The 19,388-nt window shown below is 48.2% G+C and overlaps 1 protein-coding gene and 1 pseudogene across 1 annotated transcript; one reads left to right on the forward strand and one right to left on the reverse strand.

The window, feature by feature from the left end:
- The first annotated feature begins 917 nt into the window (after positions 1–917).
- On the forward strand, positions 918–5,153 carry LOC119309589 (annotated as a pseudogene).
- On the reverse strand, positions 5,064–9,308 carry LOC119309462. The gene is made up of 10 exons (XM_037585460.1): positions 8,700–9,308; positions 8,481–8,572; positions 8,240–8,342; positions 7,884–8,146; positions 7,436–7,567; positions 7,212–7,328; positions 6,358–6,501; positions 5,759–5,976; positions 5,533–5,686; positions 5,064–5,419 (listed from the first exon to the last, which is right to left on the reverse strand). The coding sequence occupies exons 1-10, from the start codon at positions 8,899–8,901 to the stop codon at positions 5,198–5,200; spliced, it is 1,647 nt and encodes a 548-aa protein (XP_037441357.1). The 5' UTR covers positions 8,902–9,308; the 3' UTR covers positions 5,064–5,197.
- Between the last annotated feature and the right edge of the window lie 10,080 nt (positions 9,309–19,388).

The raw sequence follows: 19,388 nt of genomic DNA on the forward strand, positions 1-19,388 counted from the left end.
TCAAATTAAAATCATATATAGGAAAACTAAAGAGTAAGTTGTCCTTTTGGTCTCCCGCAAATAAAAACTTGTGACTGTATTGGACCCTCTTTTGCCTCTCCAGCGGATGGGGAAAGTATCATGTACTCCCATCCTTGAGGTACTCCCGGTGCTTCAAGTTCAAAAAAGACATTCATAAATGTGTCATAAAATTCGGATAAAAATGTGAATGTTCACAAGGAATGTGACTACAACCCCTAAAAATTTCACCTCCAAACTCAAAACGAACATTAAGAAACACAAATGTAAAATCTAGCATGAATAGTGTTAAAAAAACAAAAGCAACATTGACGCTATTCACATCTAGATTTTTTTTATCAATATGCATTTCGAGTTTGGGCCTGAAATGTTCAGGGGTTGTAGTCACATACCTTGCGAACATTCACATTTTTCTTGAATTTTTTTGGAACATTTAAGATTTGTTTTTAAACTTGGAGCACCGGAAGTAACCCAAGATGGGAGTACCTGATACTTTCAAACTAAACCCGGGCAAACGTCGGGCCGGGCCGGGTTTCGGGCCGGGCTTATAAAAGCCCGACCTTCATTTCCCAAGCCCGAACCCGGCCCGAAGCCCGAAATACTCCCTGTTTTCAAGTCCGAGCCCGGCTCGAAGTCAAGCCCGAAGCCCGAAAGCCCGGCCCGAACGCTGTTTTTTAGTGTACGCACGTGCAAGCCCGGCCCGAAACCCGAAAGCCCGGCCCAAAATACATAAAAAATGAAGCCCGAGCCCGGCCCGAACTATCTTCCGGGCTGCAAAACTAGGCCCGAGCCCGGCCCGAACGTCAAGCCCGGCCCGGCCCGGCCCGGGTTTTTCGGGCCGGGTCGTCGGGCCGGGCTGCCCATGCCCGGGTTTATTTCAAACCATTGGACGCAGCACGATGGTTCTGCCCCCCGCCGGCCGCCGCAGCCGATCTCGGCATCCAGCCAGGCCCCACTGGCGATGCCGCCACCACCATGACAATGTTCCATCGTCTCTTGAGAGTATCACCGTCTCTACCCTGACTTCCCGCGGCTACCCTGCTCCTCCTCGAACGCCCAAAAGACCACGAAGTTGCTGCACCTCCCTCGCATGTCGCGCCGCCCCTTCCTCCTGCTCCTCCTCGTCCCCCTGGTTGCCTCCATTGCGCAGCCCCTTCCGCCGAACACCTCCCCCGGCGCCGGCTCCACCACGGCGGTTCTACTCTCCTTCGTCGCCGCGCTTCCCCGGCCGCCCAGCGCGTCCTCCGTCCGACATGGCTGCGGCGCCACCGGACCGGCGGCAACTCGTCCTCCCCCTTCGCCATCTACCGGCGCCACCACCACCGTCACTGCGCGTTTCTTGGCGTCACGTGCTCCGCCGCCGGCGCCGTGACCGCGATCAACCTCTCCAGCACGGGGCTCTCCGGCGCTCTCGGCGCGTCCGCGCCGCGCCTCTGCGCGCTCCCGGCGCTCGCCGCGCTTGACCTCAGCCGGAACAACCTCACGGGCGCCGTTCCCGCCGCGCTCGCCGCGTGCTCCGCCGTCACCGCGCTCGTCCTCGCCTTCAACTTCCTCGCGAGCGCCGTCCCCGCGGAGCTCCTCTCCTCGCACCGTCTCCGGACGATCGACCTCAACACCAACGCGCTCACCGGGGAGATCCCCGCCGCTCCCTCCGGCTCCTCGCTCCTCGTGTACCTCGACCTCAGCGCCAACTCACTCTCCGGCGTCATCCCTCCGGAGCTCGCCGCGCTCCCGGAGCTCACCTACCTGGACCTGAGCAGCAACAACCTGTCCGGCCCAGTGCCGGAGTTCTCAGCTCCGTGCGGGCTGCTCTACCTCAGCCTCTTCTCCAACCAGCTCGCCGGTGAGCTCCCCCGCAGCCTCGCCAACTGCTGCAACCTCACCGTCCTGTATCTACCCAACAACAACATCAGCGGCGAGGTGCCCGATTTCTTCGCCTCCACGCCGAACTTGCAGAAACTGTACCTTGGCAACAACGCGTTCACCGGCGCATTGCCGGCAAGCATCGGCGAGCTTTTGAACCTGGAAGAATTGGTGGTGTCGAGTAACTGGTTCACCGGCTCCGTCCCCTATACAATCGGGCAGTGCCAGTCCTTGACACTGCTCTACTTGAACGGCAACTGCTTCACCGGCTCAATCCCACCATGTATCGGCAACCTGAGCCTACTGCACAAGTTTTCTGTCGCGGACAACAGCCTCACCGGGAGAATTCCGCCGGAAATCAGGAGCTGCCGTGGACTGGTGGAGCTTGAGCTCCAGAACAACAGCCTCTCCGGCACGATACCGCCGGAGATCGCCGAGCTCAGCCTGCTGCAAAAGCTGTATCTGTTCAACAACATGCTCCACGGCCCGGTTCCTCCAGCACTGTGGCAACTGGCTGGCATGGTGGAGCTGTACCTCAACAACAACAGCCTAGGTGGCCAGATACATCCAGGCATCACTCGCATGAGGAACCTGAGAGAGATCACCTTGTACAGCAACAACTTCACCGGCGAGCTGCCGCAAGCCCTGGGGCTCAACACCACGCCGGGAATCCTCCGCGTCGACCTCACCGGCAACCGCTTCCACGGCGCGGTCCCTCCTGGCCTGTGCACAGGAAGCCAGCTCGCCGTCCTTGATCTTGGATACAACCGATTCCATGGAAGATTTCCCAGTGAGATTGCCAAATGCCAGTCTCTGTATCGGATCAACCTGAACAACAACAGGATCAGTGGGAGCTTACCTGCAGACCTGGCCACGAACAGAGGGCTGTCGTACATCGACATGAGTAACAACCTTCTTGAAGGAAGGATACCAGGCGTGATCGGCTCATGGAGCAACCTCACCATGATCGACCTCTCGCGCAACACCTTCTCTGGTCCAATACCCCACGAGCTCGGCGCTCTGAGCAATCTTGTGACCCTGCGAGTGTCGTCGAACACGCTGACAGGATCGATACCACATGAACTAGGAAACTGCAAACGGCTTGTTTGCTTAGACCTTGGAAACAACCTTCTGAATGGAAGTTTGCCGGCGGAGATCACAGCTCTTGGCAGCCTGCAAAGCCTCCTACTCGGCGGCAACAAGCTCACCGGGGCAGTACCGGATTCCTTCGCCGCTACGCAGGCCCTCCTTGAGCTGCAGCTTGGTGACAATCATTTTGAAGGAGCCATCCCACACAGCTTGGGCAATCTTCAGTACATCTCTAAAACCCTGAACATGAGCAGCAACAGACTGAGCGGCCAGATCCCAAGCAGCCTCGGCAACCTTCAGGGCCTGGAAGTGCTGGACCTGTCCAAGAACTCGTTGTCCGGCCCGATCCCGCCGCAGCTGAGCAACATGATCTCCCTTCTGGCCGTGAACGTGTCGCTCAACGAGCTGTCCGGCCAGCTCCCTGCCGGCTGGGCTAAGCTGGCAGCACAGTCGCCTGAAGGCTTCTCAGGGAACCCTCAGCTGTGCATTCAGTCTGACAGTGCACCTTGCTCCAACAAGAACCAGTCCCTGAAAAACAGAACCAGAAATGCACGGATCGTCGTTGCATTGCTACTTCCAACTCTTGCCATCATCGCTGCCAGCATGTTCCTCCTCCACCACGTCGCGAAGAGGTCGTCGCGGCGCCGATCAGCCCGGCGCGCCTCGATCCGCAGCATGGACTCGACGGAGGAGCTGCCGGAGGACCTGACCTACGAGGACATCCTCCGGGCGACCGACAACTGGAGCGAGAGGTACGTGATCGGGCGAGGCCGGCACGGCACGGTGTACCGCACGCAGAGCAAGCTCGGGAGGGAGTGGGCGGTGAAGACGGTGGACCTGTCCCACGGCAAGTTCCCGGTGGAGATGAAGATCCTCAACACGGTGAGGCACCGGAACGTCGTCAGGATGGCCGGGTACCACATCCGCGGCGGCGCCGGGCTGATCCTCTACGAGTACATGCCCGAGGGGACGCTCTTCGAGCTGCTGCACGGGAGGAAGCCTCAGGTGGCCCTCGACTGGACTGCCCGGCACCAGATCGCCCTTGGTCTGGCCCAGGGCCTCTCCTACCTGCACCAGGACTGCGTGCCCATGATCGTCCACAGGGACGTCAAGTCGAGCAACGTGCTGATGGACGCCGACATGGTGCCCAAGCTCGCCGACTTCGGCATGGGGAAGATACGAGGACGCGGACGCCACGGTTTCCGTCATCGTTGGCACCCTCGGCTATCGCTCCAGGTACCACCATTTCCTTCTCATCATATGTCTAGCTCTGTATTCTGTAAGATCACAGTGTCTGAAAATTCAGGATTTATTTAGCACATGTGTCACCACCATTGATTTTCAGAGCATGGATACTCCACGAGGTTAACCGAGAAGAGCGACGTGTACAGCTACGGGGTGGTGCTGCTCGAGCTCCTGTGCAGGAAGATGGCTGTGGACTCCGTGTTTGGAGACGGCGTTGACATCGTGACATGGATGAGGTCGAGCATGAAGCAGGCAGATCATCGCCCCGCCGCCATGAACTGCTTGGATGAGGAGATTGTGTACTGGCCTGAAGATGAGCAGGCCAAGGCACTGGACTTGCTTGATCTAGCCATTTCCTGCACGCAGGCGGCTTGCCAGTCGAGGCCTTCCATGAGAGAGGTGCTGAACACTTTGGTGAGGATGGATATGTAAGGATTCCCCTCAAGTTCTCAACAGTATTGTGAGGTCAGCTGCCACAGTACATAGCTGACATACAAAAGGAGTTTGAAAAATGTATGTACCCCCTCCGTTCGGAATTACTTGTCTTGGAAATGGATGTATCTAGAACTAAAATACATCTAGATACATCCATTTTCGCGACAAGTAATTCCGAACGGAGGGAGTAGTAGTTACCAGATCTTAGCAGAAATAAGAAGTGAGCCTAGCTCATAAGTAGGGGTAGTGGATGTACAGTCCCACCAACTAGGTGCCTATTTCTACTTACATGACTAAAATGCATTCAAGATTACTGTTTTTTACTGCCGGTCGAAAATTTCTGAAGCCATACATGTTCACTCCGAAATCTCTTCGAACATGATCTTGAGCTTCCAAGGATAGAAAGCACAAAATCCTACAACATAACCCTTTTCATTCAGCCGTGTATTATTCTCTACAATTTTATTCTGCATACCATGGACATGGCACAGTACATCCTGTAAGCAACAAACAAATTTTACTAAATGGCACTGAGTGCGGGTGCCGTTCATGCCCTAATCACAAGCTCATATACATTGCTATTGTTCTCTCTGCTAAGGCGCTTTAGTGCCTCGAAACTTCTCCGGCTTCCCAAAAAATCTATTCTTTTGAATGCTACTACAAAGCCTCGTTCTGCGCATTCAGCGCTTGCATACAGGGAACGAAGTCGATCGGCATGCCGTGAATCTGTGTGCAGGGCTACATTTATCTCGTCGGTTGACATGTTCTCCTGCGCAAAGAGGTGATCTTTTACCACAAACTCGCACACCAAATCTGAACCACGGTTACACCAGAAGTGTGTTGTGGGATGCTTCTGGTCTATGACCAAAAAACAATAAATACCTGGTAGAAATTATAGATGTGATCCAACACTTGTTCGCGTGTGAAGCCACCATTGCTGAAGAATGTCCTCGAAAAAGGTCCAAGCTCACCAAAACGATCGAGAGGGAAGAGTATGGTAAAGAAATGGTTCTTAAAAATCACCTCGCTTCTCTCACTGAAACAAAAAAACAGAGCTATTAGGGAAAAAGGTTACAGAGTTTTGGTTGATTCAAGAAGTTATTATTACCTTTCTCTTAGCGGGCGAGACAAATTATCAGCTGACTGGTCTCGATCCTTTCCATCCCCATCTGCATCAAAATAGGTAGTGCTTTGCTGCTCATCGGCATCTTCAGACCATGAAGAATCCATATAAATACTTGCAGATGAAACCGGCTCAGATATTGTCCAGCAGATTGAATCCAGAAGTGTGACAGGTGTGAGAGGATGGATTGGTACTTCACATGACTGGCTTAAAATCATAATGTAGACATTCATCAAAATGTTTCATATAGAAGAGACAAATATGAATAAAAAGGTAGCTAATTCAACACATAGCTTTGGCATCAGCAAATTCTTTGTTTCCAACTATTTTTCTAAAACATATTCTCATGCAGGCATTTATTTTTCTTAACAAGCAAGGGTATACCAACATCCCATAATTGTCACACTAGTCGGAATTCACAAGAAATTGGGTAACTGTGACTGCCAGATGCATAGGAGATGAGCTTTTCTATATTTTAACAACCAGTCTGATGCTGGAAGAAAATATAACAAATAATTTTCTGGCTCTTTATATTTTAACAATGAAAAGGGAGATCATATTGCGATAGGTGAAACATTCCTTACCTGCATACGGCGAACACGGCGGTCTCGAATATCCTTTTTCGCTGCCTCGACAAATTTTTGCCTTTCCTGACGAGTCTCATCTATCTCCCCTCGGGTTGGCAGTTCGCTGGAGTTAAGAGTAGGAACACTCCCAAGTTTCGTATTCTAAAAGAACAGAAGATCCAACGTTAACCAATGAAGAGTCCAAATATAGAAAATAAACCTTTTTTTAAAGAAAAAAACCTATTATAAATAAAAAATTAAGGAATAAGAAAAAAAACATAAACTGTTCTATCCCCCCCTCCCTTCTGATTTTTAACTTCGGGGCCCCCAGTTGCCAGTTAGCTCATGCCACCTCAGCGGCTCAGCCTGTAGATTGCAATCCGTATAAGACAGCCCGTAGATGTAGCAAAGCTCAGCTGTTTGTTACTGATTCCGAGCTGTACTCCATTTTTTGGAGACACGTAGGGACTAGGTAGTCGTCCATATACAATTCTAGTTTCGTTTTTCCTTTTCCCTTTGAACACACAGGGGGGAAAAAGACACCTAACAAAGATAACAAAACTTACTCCAAGCTTTGTAGAAACCGCAATGAAAAATCTATTTTATTTCTAGAAGGTTGTTCTCTTTTATAAAGACAGGTAGGAGTTGCAAATGTAAAATGCCAGATACCAATTTGTCTTTTCCTGTTTCTTTTCAACACCAAAAAAAAGACGCGGTGAAACACGTAAAAAAAGGTTGATGTGAAAAATCTTAACCCTACCTTTGTAGAAACCAAAACTAAAGACGTCTTTCCCCAGTTTGTTGAAAGGAAAACTTTGGATAACAAAAGACTAGATTCAGGTTTGTCCACAAGAGTACATGGCATAAAATACCTCTTGAGATGTGTGGAAATTTTCTAGAACCACTGCGACATGTCTAGCTAGGTCTGAAGACAAATGGACCAGGCGCTGCAAGTTCTTTTCCTTCACTGTTTTCAAGATCCAAAACGGCTGAAACATTCAAGCAGAAAGTGTTAAATAGTACACAATGGTCCTAAAGTAAATTAGGAGTGTCGGAACACAAGAGGTTATTATTGCAGTAGTTCAGTATTACTTACTGTTACAATGTTATCTGAGTGACCAACATATCTCTTGACAGAAGCATCCTCACACACAACATATGTGGCATGACAACCAATAAACCAGTGGTCCAATAATTTTGCATCTTCACTCGTAGCAGCATCCGATATCTGCAGCAAAATGCATTTTATGTAAAACAATCATTCGCGCAATTTAACAAAGGATGTCGCGTGAAGATGACTCCAGTGAAAGAGTGGAAATTTCGTGATGCTTGTAAACTGAATTTTTTAGAGAAAAGGCATTGCATCATTTGGCCGATTGCTCTCTCTATCTATCTATCTTTAAGTAATTCTCTTATCCATTTGGTGATTTAATATTATACTCTATCAACAGGAGCAACCAGAAAATAATAATTTTCTTTCTGAAGCATATGGGTGGTGGAGTGTCAACCATTATGGAATGAAGCAGCAACTGAAATGGACATACCTTCTTCTTCATCTCACCAGATATCCCAGGGTCAATGTAGATTGTGTCATTCGTAAAAACGAACACATCATGTTCAGGTTCTTCTCTATGAGCCTGAAGCTGGCGCTTATGTGTTGTGTCTGAGCATGCTTTGTCTTGAAAAATCATTGGTGGAAGGCATGACTTCTCATTAACAGGAAGTCCAACAAGCCGGTTGGATTCCCCAAGCGGCAGACCGTTCTCCCCAATGTTCTTGATACTGTACAAGGATTCATCCAGCCTCACTGTAGTAGAAACACCATAAATCAGAGTCAGATGACGCACTGGTAACTTGGCAGAAACAGAACAGGAAGAAGTATTGATGGAGCCTGTCTTACTGTTCCTTCGAACACAATCGACAAACCAGCCCAGCGTGACAACAAAAAGGCCATTCCTGGGACCATGCTTGAGAGCGTGCTCAAACTTGCGGCCGGCGAAGCTGTGCTGCGTGTTAAGGAAGCACAAGCATGGCAGCCTGAATTTTTTTTTTCGATAAACTGGTAACCTGAATTTTGAGAAACAAGCATAACAGTGGAATGATTTTGAAAAGGAAAGAAAAACAGACGATGGCAAGGATATCTGCACCACAAGGTGAGTGCATTTGGGGTGCAAGCTGCCGCTGTAGTCGCCTCCGAGCCTCTCGGCAGCCTCCTTCACCTGACTCCTCGCCTCTGCAGAACACATACAAACACAAAAATTCCCCAAACCACATCAAAACCCCTGAAATCGAGAAGCAAGCAAACCACCTTTCAAGCTATCCCAATCCCAGGCCAAAATCGAGAAGCAAACTCTATTCACCTTTGGACAGCCCCGTGACGCAGACGACCAGGCCTGCGAAGGGGCCGTCGGGCGGACGCCGGGCGGCAGGGGCAGCGGCCGCGGCGGAGCGGGAGGCCGAGACGGAGGAGGAGGCGGCGGAGGCGGAGGAGGGCTGCATCCCGGGGAGGAGCAGCCTGGAGCAGCCCCTGCTGGCGATCAACTCCACGCCGCAACGCGCCATCGCGGCTGCTGCTGCGGCGGCGGCGGCAGGGGCATGGCCCAGCGGGGCGGGACGAGGCGCGGGTGGGAAGAGGGCGTGGCGGATTCGGTGAGGATCGGAGAAATCGAACCTATGGGGAGAGGAGAGGGAGAGCCTCGAGTCGGGCGCCAAGGGAGGTGGTTGGATTGGATCCGGTGGTGTGGTGGCGCTTTCGAGGGAGGGCAGGGAGACGAGGAGTTAATGCTGATGGCGATGACTCCTCCTCCTCGGCCTCGCTGCTCCTTGGTTCGTCGCCGCTCGTGTGGGAGGGGAGGGGAGGGGAAGGGAGATGAGGGGCGGCCGGGTGGGTTGGTCGGAGGGGAGGCGATCCGGGCGGGGATGAGACGACGACGAAGTGACCGTTGGGGGGAGGGTTCGAGTTCCCCTTCTTTCTGTCCCTTTTAATGGAAGTTCAGTGGCAACAGTGGCAGAGACGACCCGGTGGTAGAGCCGAATGTTTATGTGCGGATTCGGTGGACAGCCTGTCTGCATCATGTATTCATGCTGTGATTGTGAACAATGTTGTGCCCTAATGGTGTCACCGTCCATGCGTTTGGACTTTTGGGTGGGTATGTGACCGTGTTTGTTGCGTTATTGAATACAAGGAGGCTGACAGTGTTCATGAGATTTTGCAAGTTAATAAGGCAAAAGAGTTGTGATTTTCGTTGATTAAGATGAAGAAAGAGTTGTCCGGTTAATTAGCGGGAAAATCCGTCACAACCCGCTGATCACACACACAAACAAGACACTACCCTCACACCGCTACGAGGAGAGAGCCCTGTTGACACGGTGCATTGGCGTCATCGCCATCCTAGCTCCTCGACAAGCGACACCGACTTCACCGCAATCAACCACCGACAAAGCCCACGCCGCAAAGGCCGAGAGGAGCCACATGAAGACCAAAGCCGTGAAAGATCAGCCATATGTTGGAAATATGCCCTAGAGGCAATAATAAAAGTATTATTATATTTCAATGTTCATGATAAATGTCTTTTATTCATGCTATAACTGTATTATCCGGAAATCGTAATACACGTGTGAATGCTTAGACCACAATATGTCCCTGGTGAGCCTCTAGTTGACTAGCTCGTTGTGATCAACAGATAGTCATGGTTTCCTGACTATGGACATTGGATGTCGTTGATAACGGGATCACATCATTAGGAGAATGATGTGATGGACAAGACTCAATCCTAAGCATAGCATAAAAGATCGTGTAGTTCGTTTTGCTAGAGCTTTGCCAGTGTCAAGTATCTCTTCCTTCGACCATGAGATCGTGTAACTCCCGGATACCGTAAGAGTGCCTTGGGTGTATCAAACGTCACAACGTAACTGGGTGACTATAAAGGTGCATTACAGGTATCTCCGAAAGTATCTGTTGGGTTGACACGGATCGAGACTGGGATTTGTCACTCCGTATGACGGAGAGGTATCTCTGGGCCCACTCGGTAATGCATCATCATAATGAGCTCAATGTGACCAAGGTGTTGGACACGGGATCATGCATTACGGTACGAGTAAAGTGACTTGCCGGTAACGAGACTGAACAAGGTATTGGGATACCGACGATCGAGTGTCGGGCAAGTAACGTACCGATTGACAAAGGGAATTGCATACATGGTTTGATCGAATCCTCGACATCGTGGTTCATCCGATGACAACATCGAGGAGCATGTGGGAGCCATCATGGGTATCCAGATCCCACTGTTGGTTATTGACTGAGAGCGTCTCGGTCATGTCTGCATGTCTCCCGAACCCGTAAGGTCTACACACTTAAGGTTCGGTGACGCTAGGGTTATTAGGAAGACTAGTATGTGACTACCGAATGTTGTTCGGAGTCCCGGATGGGATCCTGGACGTCACGAGGAGATCCGGAAGGGTCCGGAGGTAAAGATTTATATATGGGAAATTGTCAAACGGACACCGGGAAGTTTCGGGGTCATACCGGTATTGTACCGGGGCCACCGGAAGGGTTCCGGGGGTCCACCGGGAGGGGCCACCCCTCCCGGGGGGGCACATGGGCTGCGTGGGGCAGGGAGCCAGCCCCTGGTGGGCTGGCCGCACCCCCTCCCTTGGGCCCATGCGCCTAGGGTTGAGGGGGGAACCCTAGAGGGGGCGCCCCCTTGGCTTGGGGGGCAAGCCACCCTCTCCCCTCTCCCCTAGGCCACCGCACCCCCCCTAGATGGGTTCTAGGGGGCCGGCCCCCTTCTCCCTTCCCCCTATAAATAGAGGGGTGAGGGGAGGGCAGCCGGACCACCCTCCAAGGCGCAGCCCTCCCCTCCCCAACACCTCTCCTCCTCCGTTGTGTGCTTGGCGAAGCCCTGTCGGAGTACTGCCTCTCCACCATCACCACGCCGTCGTGCTGCCGGTGGAGCTGTCTTCCTCAACCTCTCCTTCCCCCTTGCTGGATCAAGAAGGAGGAGACGTCTCCCGTCCCGTACGTGTGTTGAACGCGGAGGTGCTGTCCGTTCAGCACTTGGTCATCGGTGATTCGAATCATGTCGAGTACGACTACATCATCACCTTGCAAGCTTCCGCACGCGATCTACAAGTGGTATGTATATGCAAACTCTCTCCCTTGACTCGTTGCTTAGATGAACTCATAGATGGATCTTGGTGAAACCGTAGGAAAAATTTTAATTTTCTACAACGTTCCCCAACACCATACGCCATAACAGGACAGCTCCGGGGCCGAGAAAAAATCACGACAAAGAACTATGCAGGGTTGGCTCCGCGAAGAATCATCAAGCTGGCATGCCCGCCGCCGCATGTCATCTTGTCGCACGATCCTCGCCGCAACTTCGACTTCATCGTAGAAAACATCCCACGATGAACAGGTGAACACGTCGAGGAGTCGACTACTACAACCAGGCCGTCACGCATTCACATCGCCATTGCCACACCAATTGCTGACGACCACCACCACCCACCACGGCCCTCTCTAGTCGGGACTAGCTTCAAAGGGATGTCTCAAGAGGAAACCGTGACAGAAGTGCCGCCATTGCCCGATCCGAGACAACCCGGACATGTGATTTCCACCGGAGCAACAAGGGTAACGTGACCAGAACTGCATTGACGACACCTTCATCAAGGTAATGGTGCATGCAAGCATCGTTGTCATCGGACTAGAACACATCCTAGCCCAGCTTTCATCGGCAGCTTTGCCTCCCAGACCCATGGCCGGCTAGCCTGCATAAACCACCACCCACGTCCTCCGCGCACCAGGCACGCTGGCCCAGGAGAACACAACCATCAGACCTAGGAATCCAGATCAAGAGCGGCACTATCATATGCCTCGCTGCGAGGACATCCGTCGAGGTCGCCGCCAGGAGGGAAAATGACGACCGTGGCGCCATCCTGCATGCACCCGGGCATGAAGGCGCTTCACTGGCAGCAGGGACGACTGGATCCAATGCCTCACCGCGAACAACAATAGCTCCCCCCCCCTCCTGCCGTCATCCATGGCAGGGGCCTAGCTCGGTTGCCTCCCTGCCAAAAGCGAGGGGTGAGGAGGGGAAGGGTCTATGATGACTAGCAGCTAGGGTTTTCTTCGTGTCGCCCGTGAGAGCGATGCGGGGCCCAGGAGGTTGCAAACTCACCCATTTAGGTTTCACGAGTGAGCCCGTTGATTTGCCTCCCCTCTGCCTGTCGCTCCAACGTCCGGTGGCGGGGAGGGAATTCCTAGTGCGTTCGCTCCGGCTAGTCAGTTAGGTTAGGTTTTTTTAGTCCTCGCACGTGTGCTGCTCAGGCGGATGGCGACGCATCTTCTTTGAGTTTGTCTTTCCCTCTAATTGTACTCGAGTTTGTCCATCTGGACATAGTCAACGAAGCTCCGTCGTAGATTCATGCCATCTCCTTGGGCGGCGAGGTTAGGGTTTCTCGTCATGTATGCACGATGGCGAGATTTGGTGTCAGTTGCTTCAGATTTATTCAAGGGTTCAATGACGACGATTATGGTTCCATGGCACTGATCCTTTGGGGCACGCACGAGAATACTTTCTGGTTGTCGTCGACTAGGTCAAACCGGCTCTTGTAGGAGAGCGACGAGAATCCTTTGGGGCACGCACGAGAATACTTTCTGAATGTAATTTTTATTATGTTTGAGGTGCTTTTTATTTCTGATGAACTTTTATATTAATATCGGAGGCCTCCTTTTGTTCATAGGAATTCTAAAGGATAGAAACTTTGAAGGAAAAGTTTCTTTGGAAACCTTTGGTTTGTTGGAAGGGATTCATATTCCTATGTAGAATAGGAATCAATCATTTACATTTCAAAGAAACAAAATATTAGTCTAGACTCAATGAAGAAACTCCTATCATATGCATCAAATGACATCCCTTTCCATATAGAAATTCATATGCATGTCAACTCACTTCCTTTGATTTTTATTCCTATACTATTTCTATCCTATGAACCAAAGAAGGTCTGAATCTTTTTCACATAAGAAAAGTGTTACCTTCTCTAGAAGATATTATTACTTGTAATTATATTTTTTGAAAAGGGGTATATATTAATATCAAGCATATGCCAATTACACCCAGCCTCTGCAACAACAAGATGTCTAAAAACATCCAGAATGCACACATCCAAAAAAAGAAAGAGAAAAAGGACTCGCCACGGTGATCAATCACCCATCGTAGCAGCACTCTAACCACCACCAAAGATAACACCCGGACTACAAATGAGGTTCTCTAAAAGAAACGCATCCAAGAAGGAAACAAAGCACAAGCATTGTCGTTGCCCGATCAAAGATCTTAGGTTTTCACCCTGGAGAGAGACCGCGTCCGCAAAACAATGCCTTCAACAAGGCCACTGCCAAGCACAACCAATAAAGGCCAGATTTTCACCCTTGAAATCATGACTAGGTACTCAGAGGAGCACCACCAACAAAGAAGTCATACAATGTTGTCGCCCCCACTTGCGGAGGCTACTACTGCAAGGCACATACCACCAGACTCATAGAAACTCGTGTCCCATCTGGAAGGGAACATATCCCGGAAGCCAAGTTTGAACAACTGCTTGTGAAGCCAAGTCTTTGTCGCATCTAAGACATCGTCTTCGCCACTTGCAGGTCCTTCAATCACGCCATGGCTTTCTCCGCATGTGTTGATCCCTTGGAAATCTTGGTGCAAACATGCCCAAGGTGTCAACAAAAACAGAGCTTCGCGATATGTCGTTGCAGCTGGTTATGCTGAATTGTGGGTACGCACGGCCGACCCCTATCCAACCAAAGTGTATAAAGAGCGTCATATGCGCAAGTGTGATGGTGGAACACGATCACCTATGGAGCCATCGGCCCCTTGTAGTTCGACAAGGGGGAAGATCACATTGCACAAAGAGCAGAGGTCATGGAACAACACGACGGTGTTGACACTGGTGGTTTTTTCCCAGGTTCGGGCCACTGAGAAGAGTAAAACCCTACTCCTGCTTTAGTGGATTGGATGGGGGAACACGACGAGCACGTGATACGTCTCCAACGTATCTATAATTTTTGACTGTTCTACGCTATTATATTATCTATTTTGGATGTTTTATATGCATTAATATGCTATTTTATATTATTTTTCGGACTAACTAATTAACGCAGAGCCCAGTGCCAGTTTCTGTTTTCCCTTGTTTTTGAGTTTTACAGAAAAGGAATATCAAATGGAGTCCAAACAAAAGAAAACTTTACAATGATTTTTCTTGGACCAGAAGACACACGGAGGACTTGGAAATGAAGTCAGAGGAGCCCCGAGGCGGCCACAAGCCTCAGGGGCAAGCCCTAGGGGAGGCGCCCTGAGGGCTTGTGGGTCCCTCGAAGCTCCTCCAACCATAATTCTTGGCCTATAAATTCAGAAATATTCCCAAATGATCAGAAGCATCCACCAAAGTACTTTTCCGCCGCCGCAGGTCTCTGACCTCGTGAGATCCCATCTGGAGGCCTTTTCCGGTACTCTACCGGAGGGGGATTCGATCACGGAGGGCTTCTACATCAACCCTATTGCCTTTCTGATGAAGCGTGAATAGTTTACCACATACCTATGGGTCCATAGCTAGTAGCTAGATGGCTTCTTCTTCCTCTTTGATCTTCAATACAATGTTCTCCTCGATGTTCTTGGAGTTCTATCCGATGTAATATTCTTTTGCGGTGTGTTTGTCGAGATCCGATGAATTATGGATTTATGATTAGATTATCTATGAATATTATTTGAATTTTCTCTGAATTCTTATATGCATGATTTGATATCTTTGTATTTCCCTTCGATTTATTGGTTTGGTTTGGCCAACTAGATTGGTATTTATTGCAATGGGAGAGGTTCTTAGTTTTGGGTTCAATCTTGAGGTGTTCTCACCTAGTGACAGTAGGGGTAGCGAGGCATGTATTGTATTGTTGCCATCAAGGGTAAAAAGATGGGGTTTTCATCATATTGCTTGAGTCTATCCCTCCACATCATGTCATCTTACTTAAAGCGTTACTATATTCTCCTGAACTTAATACTCTAGATGCAGACAGGAGTCAGTCGATGTGCGGAGTAATAGTAGTAGATGCAGGTAGGAGTCGGCCTACTTGACACGGATGTGATGCCTATATTCATAATCATTGCCCTTGGATATCGTCATAACTTTGCGCTTTTCTATCAAATGCTTGACAGTAATTTGTTCACCCACCGTATTATTTTCTTTCTAGAGAGAAGCCTCTAGTGAAACCTATGGCCCCCGGGTATATTTTCCTCATATATTTTCAGATCTCTAAACAAAAACCCCAAAAATACCTCGCTGAGTTTTATTTACTTTTTTTGTTTTACATTTTAGAAATATTTTATATCTATCTCTATCAGATCTCACCTTTGCAAGTGACCGTGAAGGGATTGACAACCCCTTTATCGCGTTGGGTGCAAGTGTTTGATTGTTTGTGCAGGTGCATAGATTGGAAACTTGCTTCTATCTCCTACTGGATTGATACCTTGGTTCTTAACTGAGGGAAATACTTATATCTACTTTGCTGCATCACCCTTTCCTCTTCAAGAGAAAAACCAACGCAAGTTCAAGAAGTAGCAGGAAGAATTTCTAGAGCCGTTGCCGGGGAGATCTACATCAAGCCTACCAAGTACCCACTATAAACTCTCATCCCCTGGATTACATTATTTGCCGTTTGCCTCTCATTTTCCTATCCCCCACTTCTAAAACGTTTTCAGAAAAATACAAAAAGATTTTCCCTTTTTATTCGCCCTTCTTCCGTTCATCTTTTCGTTCGCTTTTTTGTTGCTCGTGTGCTAGATTGTTTGCTTTGTCACGATGACTCGAGAGAATACCAAGTGATACGTCTCCAAGGTATCTATAAGTTTTGATTGTTCCATGCTATTATATTATCTGTTTTGGATGTTTAATGGGCTTTAATATGCTCTTTTATATTATTTTTGGGACTAACCTATTAACCGGAGGCCCAGTGCCAGTTTCTGTTTTTTTGCCTATTTTAGAGTTTTGCAGAACAGGAATACCAAACGGAGTCCGAACGGAATGAAACCTTCGTGATGATCTTTCTTGGACCGAAAACAAACCAGAAGACTTGGAGTTAAAGTCAGAAATGCCAAGAGGCATCCACGAGGCAGGAGGGCACGCCCAGGGGGGGTAGGTTTTCCCCCACCCTCGTGGGCCCCTCGTAGCTCCACCGATGTACTTCTTTCGCCTATATATACTCTTATACCCTAGAAACATCAGGGAGAGCCACGAAAACACTTTTCCACCGCTGCAACCTTCTGTACCCGTGAGATCTCATCTTGGGGCCTTTTCCGGCGATCTGCCGGAGGGGGAATTGATCACGGAGGGCTTCTACATCAACACCATTGCCTCTCTGATGAAGCGTGAGTAGTTTACCACAGACCTTCGGGTCCATAGTTATTAGCTCGGTGGCTTCTTCTCTCTCTTTGATTCTCAACACAAAGTTCTCCTCGATGTTCTTGGAGATCTATTTGATGTAATATTCTTTTGCGGTGTGTGTGCCGACATCCAATGAATTGTGGATTTATGAACAAGATTATCTATGAATATTATTTGGTTCTTCTCTGAATTCTTATATGCATGATTTGATATGTTTGCAAGTCTCTTCGAATTATCGGTTTAGTTTGGCCTACTAGATTGATCTTTCTTGCAATGGGAGAAGTGCTTAGCTTTGGGTTCAATCTTGCAGTGTCCTTTCCCAGTGACAGTAGGGGCAGCAAGGCACATATTGTATTGTTGCCATCGAGGATAAAAAGATGGGGTTTATATCATATTGCTTGAGCTTATCCCTCTACATCATGTCATCTTGCTTAATGCGTTACTCCGTTCTTATGAACTTAATACTCTAGATGCATGCTGGATAGCAGTCGATGTGTGGAGTAATATTAGTAGATGTAGAATCGTTTCGGTATACTTGACACGGATGTGATGCCTATATTCATGATCATTGCCTTAGCTATCTTCATAATTATGCGCTTTTTGATCGATTGCTCGGCAGTAATTTGTTCACCCACCATAATACATGCGATCTCGAGAGAAGCCACTAGTGAAACCTATGGCCCCTGGTCTCTTTTCTATTATATTACATCTCTTTTCCATTATATCACATCTCGTTTACTAGTTTGCAATCTTTACTTTTCAATCTATACAACAAAAATACCAAAAATATTTACTTTACTATCTCTATCAGATCTCACTTTTGCGAGTGCCGTGAAGGGATTGACAACCCCTTTATCGCGTTCATTGCAAGGTTCTTGATTGTTTGTGCAGGTACTAGGTGACTTGTGTGTTGTCTCCTACTGGATTGATACCTTGGTTCTCAAAACTGAGGGAAATACTTATGCTACTTTGCTGCATCATCCTTTCCTCTTCAAGGGAAAAAACAACGCAAGCTCAAGAGGTAGCAAGAAGGATTTCTGGCACCGTTGCCGGGGAGATCTACGCTAAGTCAAGCCATACCAAGTACCCATCATAAACTCTTCTCGCTCGCATTACATTATTTGCCATTCGCCTCTCATTTTCCTCTCCCCCACTTCTAAAATGATTTTCGAAAACATTTGCCTTCTCTCGTTGTTCTCTTGTTTGCTGAAGTTTGACTTTCTCTCGCCATGGCCGAACCAAAAGGGGCTAAGAGTTTTCTCCCGGGTTTTAATACTATTGATAGTCCCTCTGTCCTCTCTAAGGTCATAAATAATGTTGCTATGGAAAGACCTACCGGGGTTATCGATGAGAGTTTGAATAATTTTGATGAAGATGACCCTGGAATTTTTCGTTATTTGCTTGATGAATCTTTGAAAGATGCTTGAGATAGGCTATTAAGGATCCGAGCTAGCTATGTGCCCGTAGATTTTATTGTTCTTCATATAGATTGCAATCCTACATGTCCTATTATTCTTGGTAGACCTTTCCTTAGAACGATTGGTGCAATTATTGATATGAAAAAAGGAAATATTAAATTACAATTTCCGTTAAGGAAGGGCATGGAACACTTTCCTAGGAAGAAAATTAAATTGCCTTATGAATCTATTATGAGAGCCACTTATGGATTGCATACCAAAGATGGCAATACCTAGAACTGTTCGTGTTTTTATGCCTAGCTAGGGGCGTTAAACGATAGCGCTTGTTGAGAGGCAACCCAATTTTATTTTTGTTCTTTGCTTTTTACTCCTGTTTAGTAATAAATAAATCATCTAGATTATGTTTAGATGTGATTTTATGTTTGAATTAGTGTTTATTCCAAGTAGAACCTTTGGGAAGACTTGGGTGAAGTCTTTGCGATCTTGCTGTAAAAAACAGAAACTTTTGCGCTCACGAGAATAGCTGTCATTTCTTACAGAAGAGGCATTTTAGGTTGATTCTTTTTGAAGATTATTAATAGACAAATTACCCACGTCCACCAATTTCTTTCATAATTTTTAGAATTACATAAATATTCGAAAGTTACAGATTGCTACAGACTGTTCTGTTTTTGACAGATTCTGTTTTTCGTGTGTTGTTTGCTTATTTTGATGAATCTGTGAGTAGTATCGGGGGGTATGAACCATAGAGAAGTTGGAATACAGTAGGTTTAACACCAATATAAATAAATAATGAGTTCATTACAGTACCTTAAACTGGTGGTTTATTTTCGTATACTAATGGAGCTCATGAGATTTTCTGTTGAAGTTTTGTGTTGTGAAGTTTTCAAGTTTTTGGGTAAAGATTCGATGGATTTTGGAATAAGGAGTGGCAAGAGCCTAAGATTGGGGATTCCCAAGTCACTCCAAGGTAAAATTAAAGTACAACCAAAAGCCTAAGTTTAGGGATGCCCCGGAAGGCATCCCCTCTTTCGTCTTCGTCTGTCGGTAACTTTACTTGAGACTATATTTTTATTCACCACATGATATGTGTTTTGCTCGGAGCGTCTTGTATGATTTGAGTCTTTGCTTTTTAGTTTACCACAATCATCCTTGCTGTACACACCTTTTGGGAGAGATACGCATGAATCA

This window comes from Triticum dicoccoides, chromosome 5B (genome assembly GCF_002162155.2).
Source record: "Triticum dicoccoides isolate Atlit2015 ecotype Zavitan chromosome 5B, WEW_v2.0, whole genome shotgun sequence".
Lineage (NCBI taxonomy): Eukaryota > Viridiplantae > Streptophyta > Magnoliopsida > Poales > Poaceae > Triticum > Triticum dicoccoides.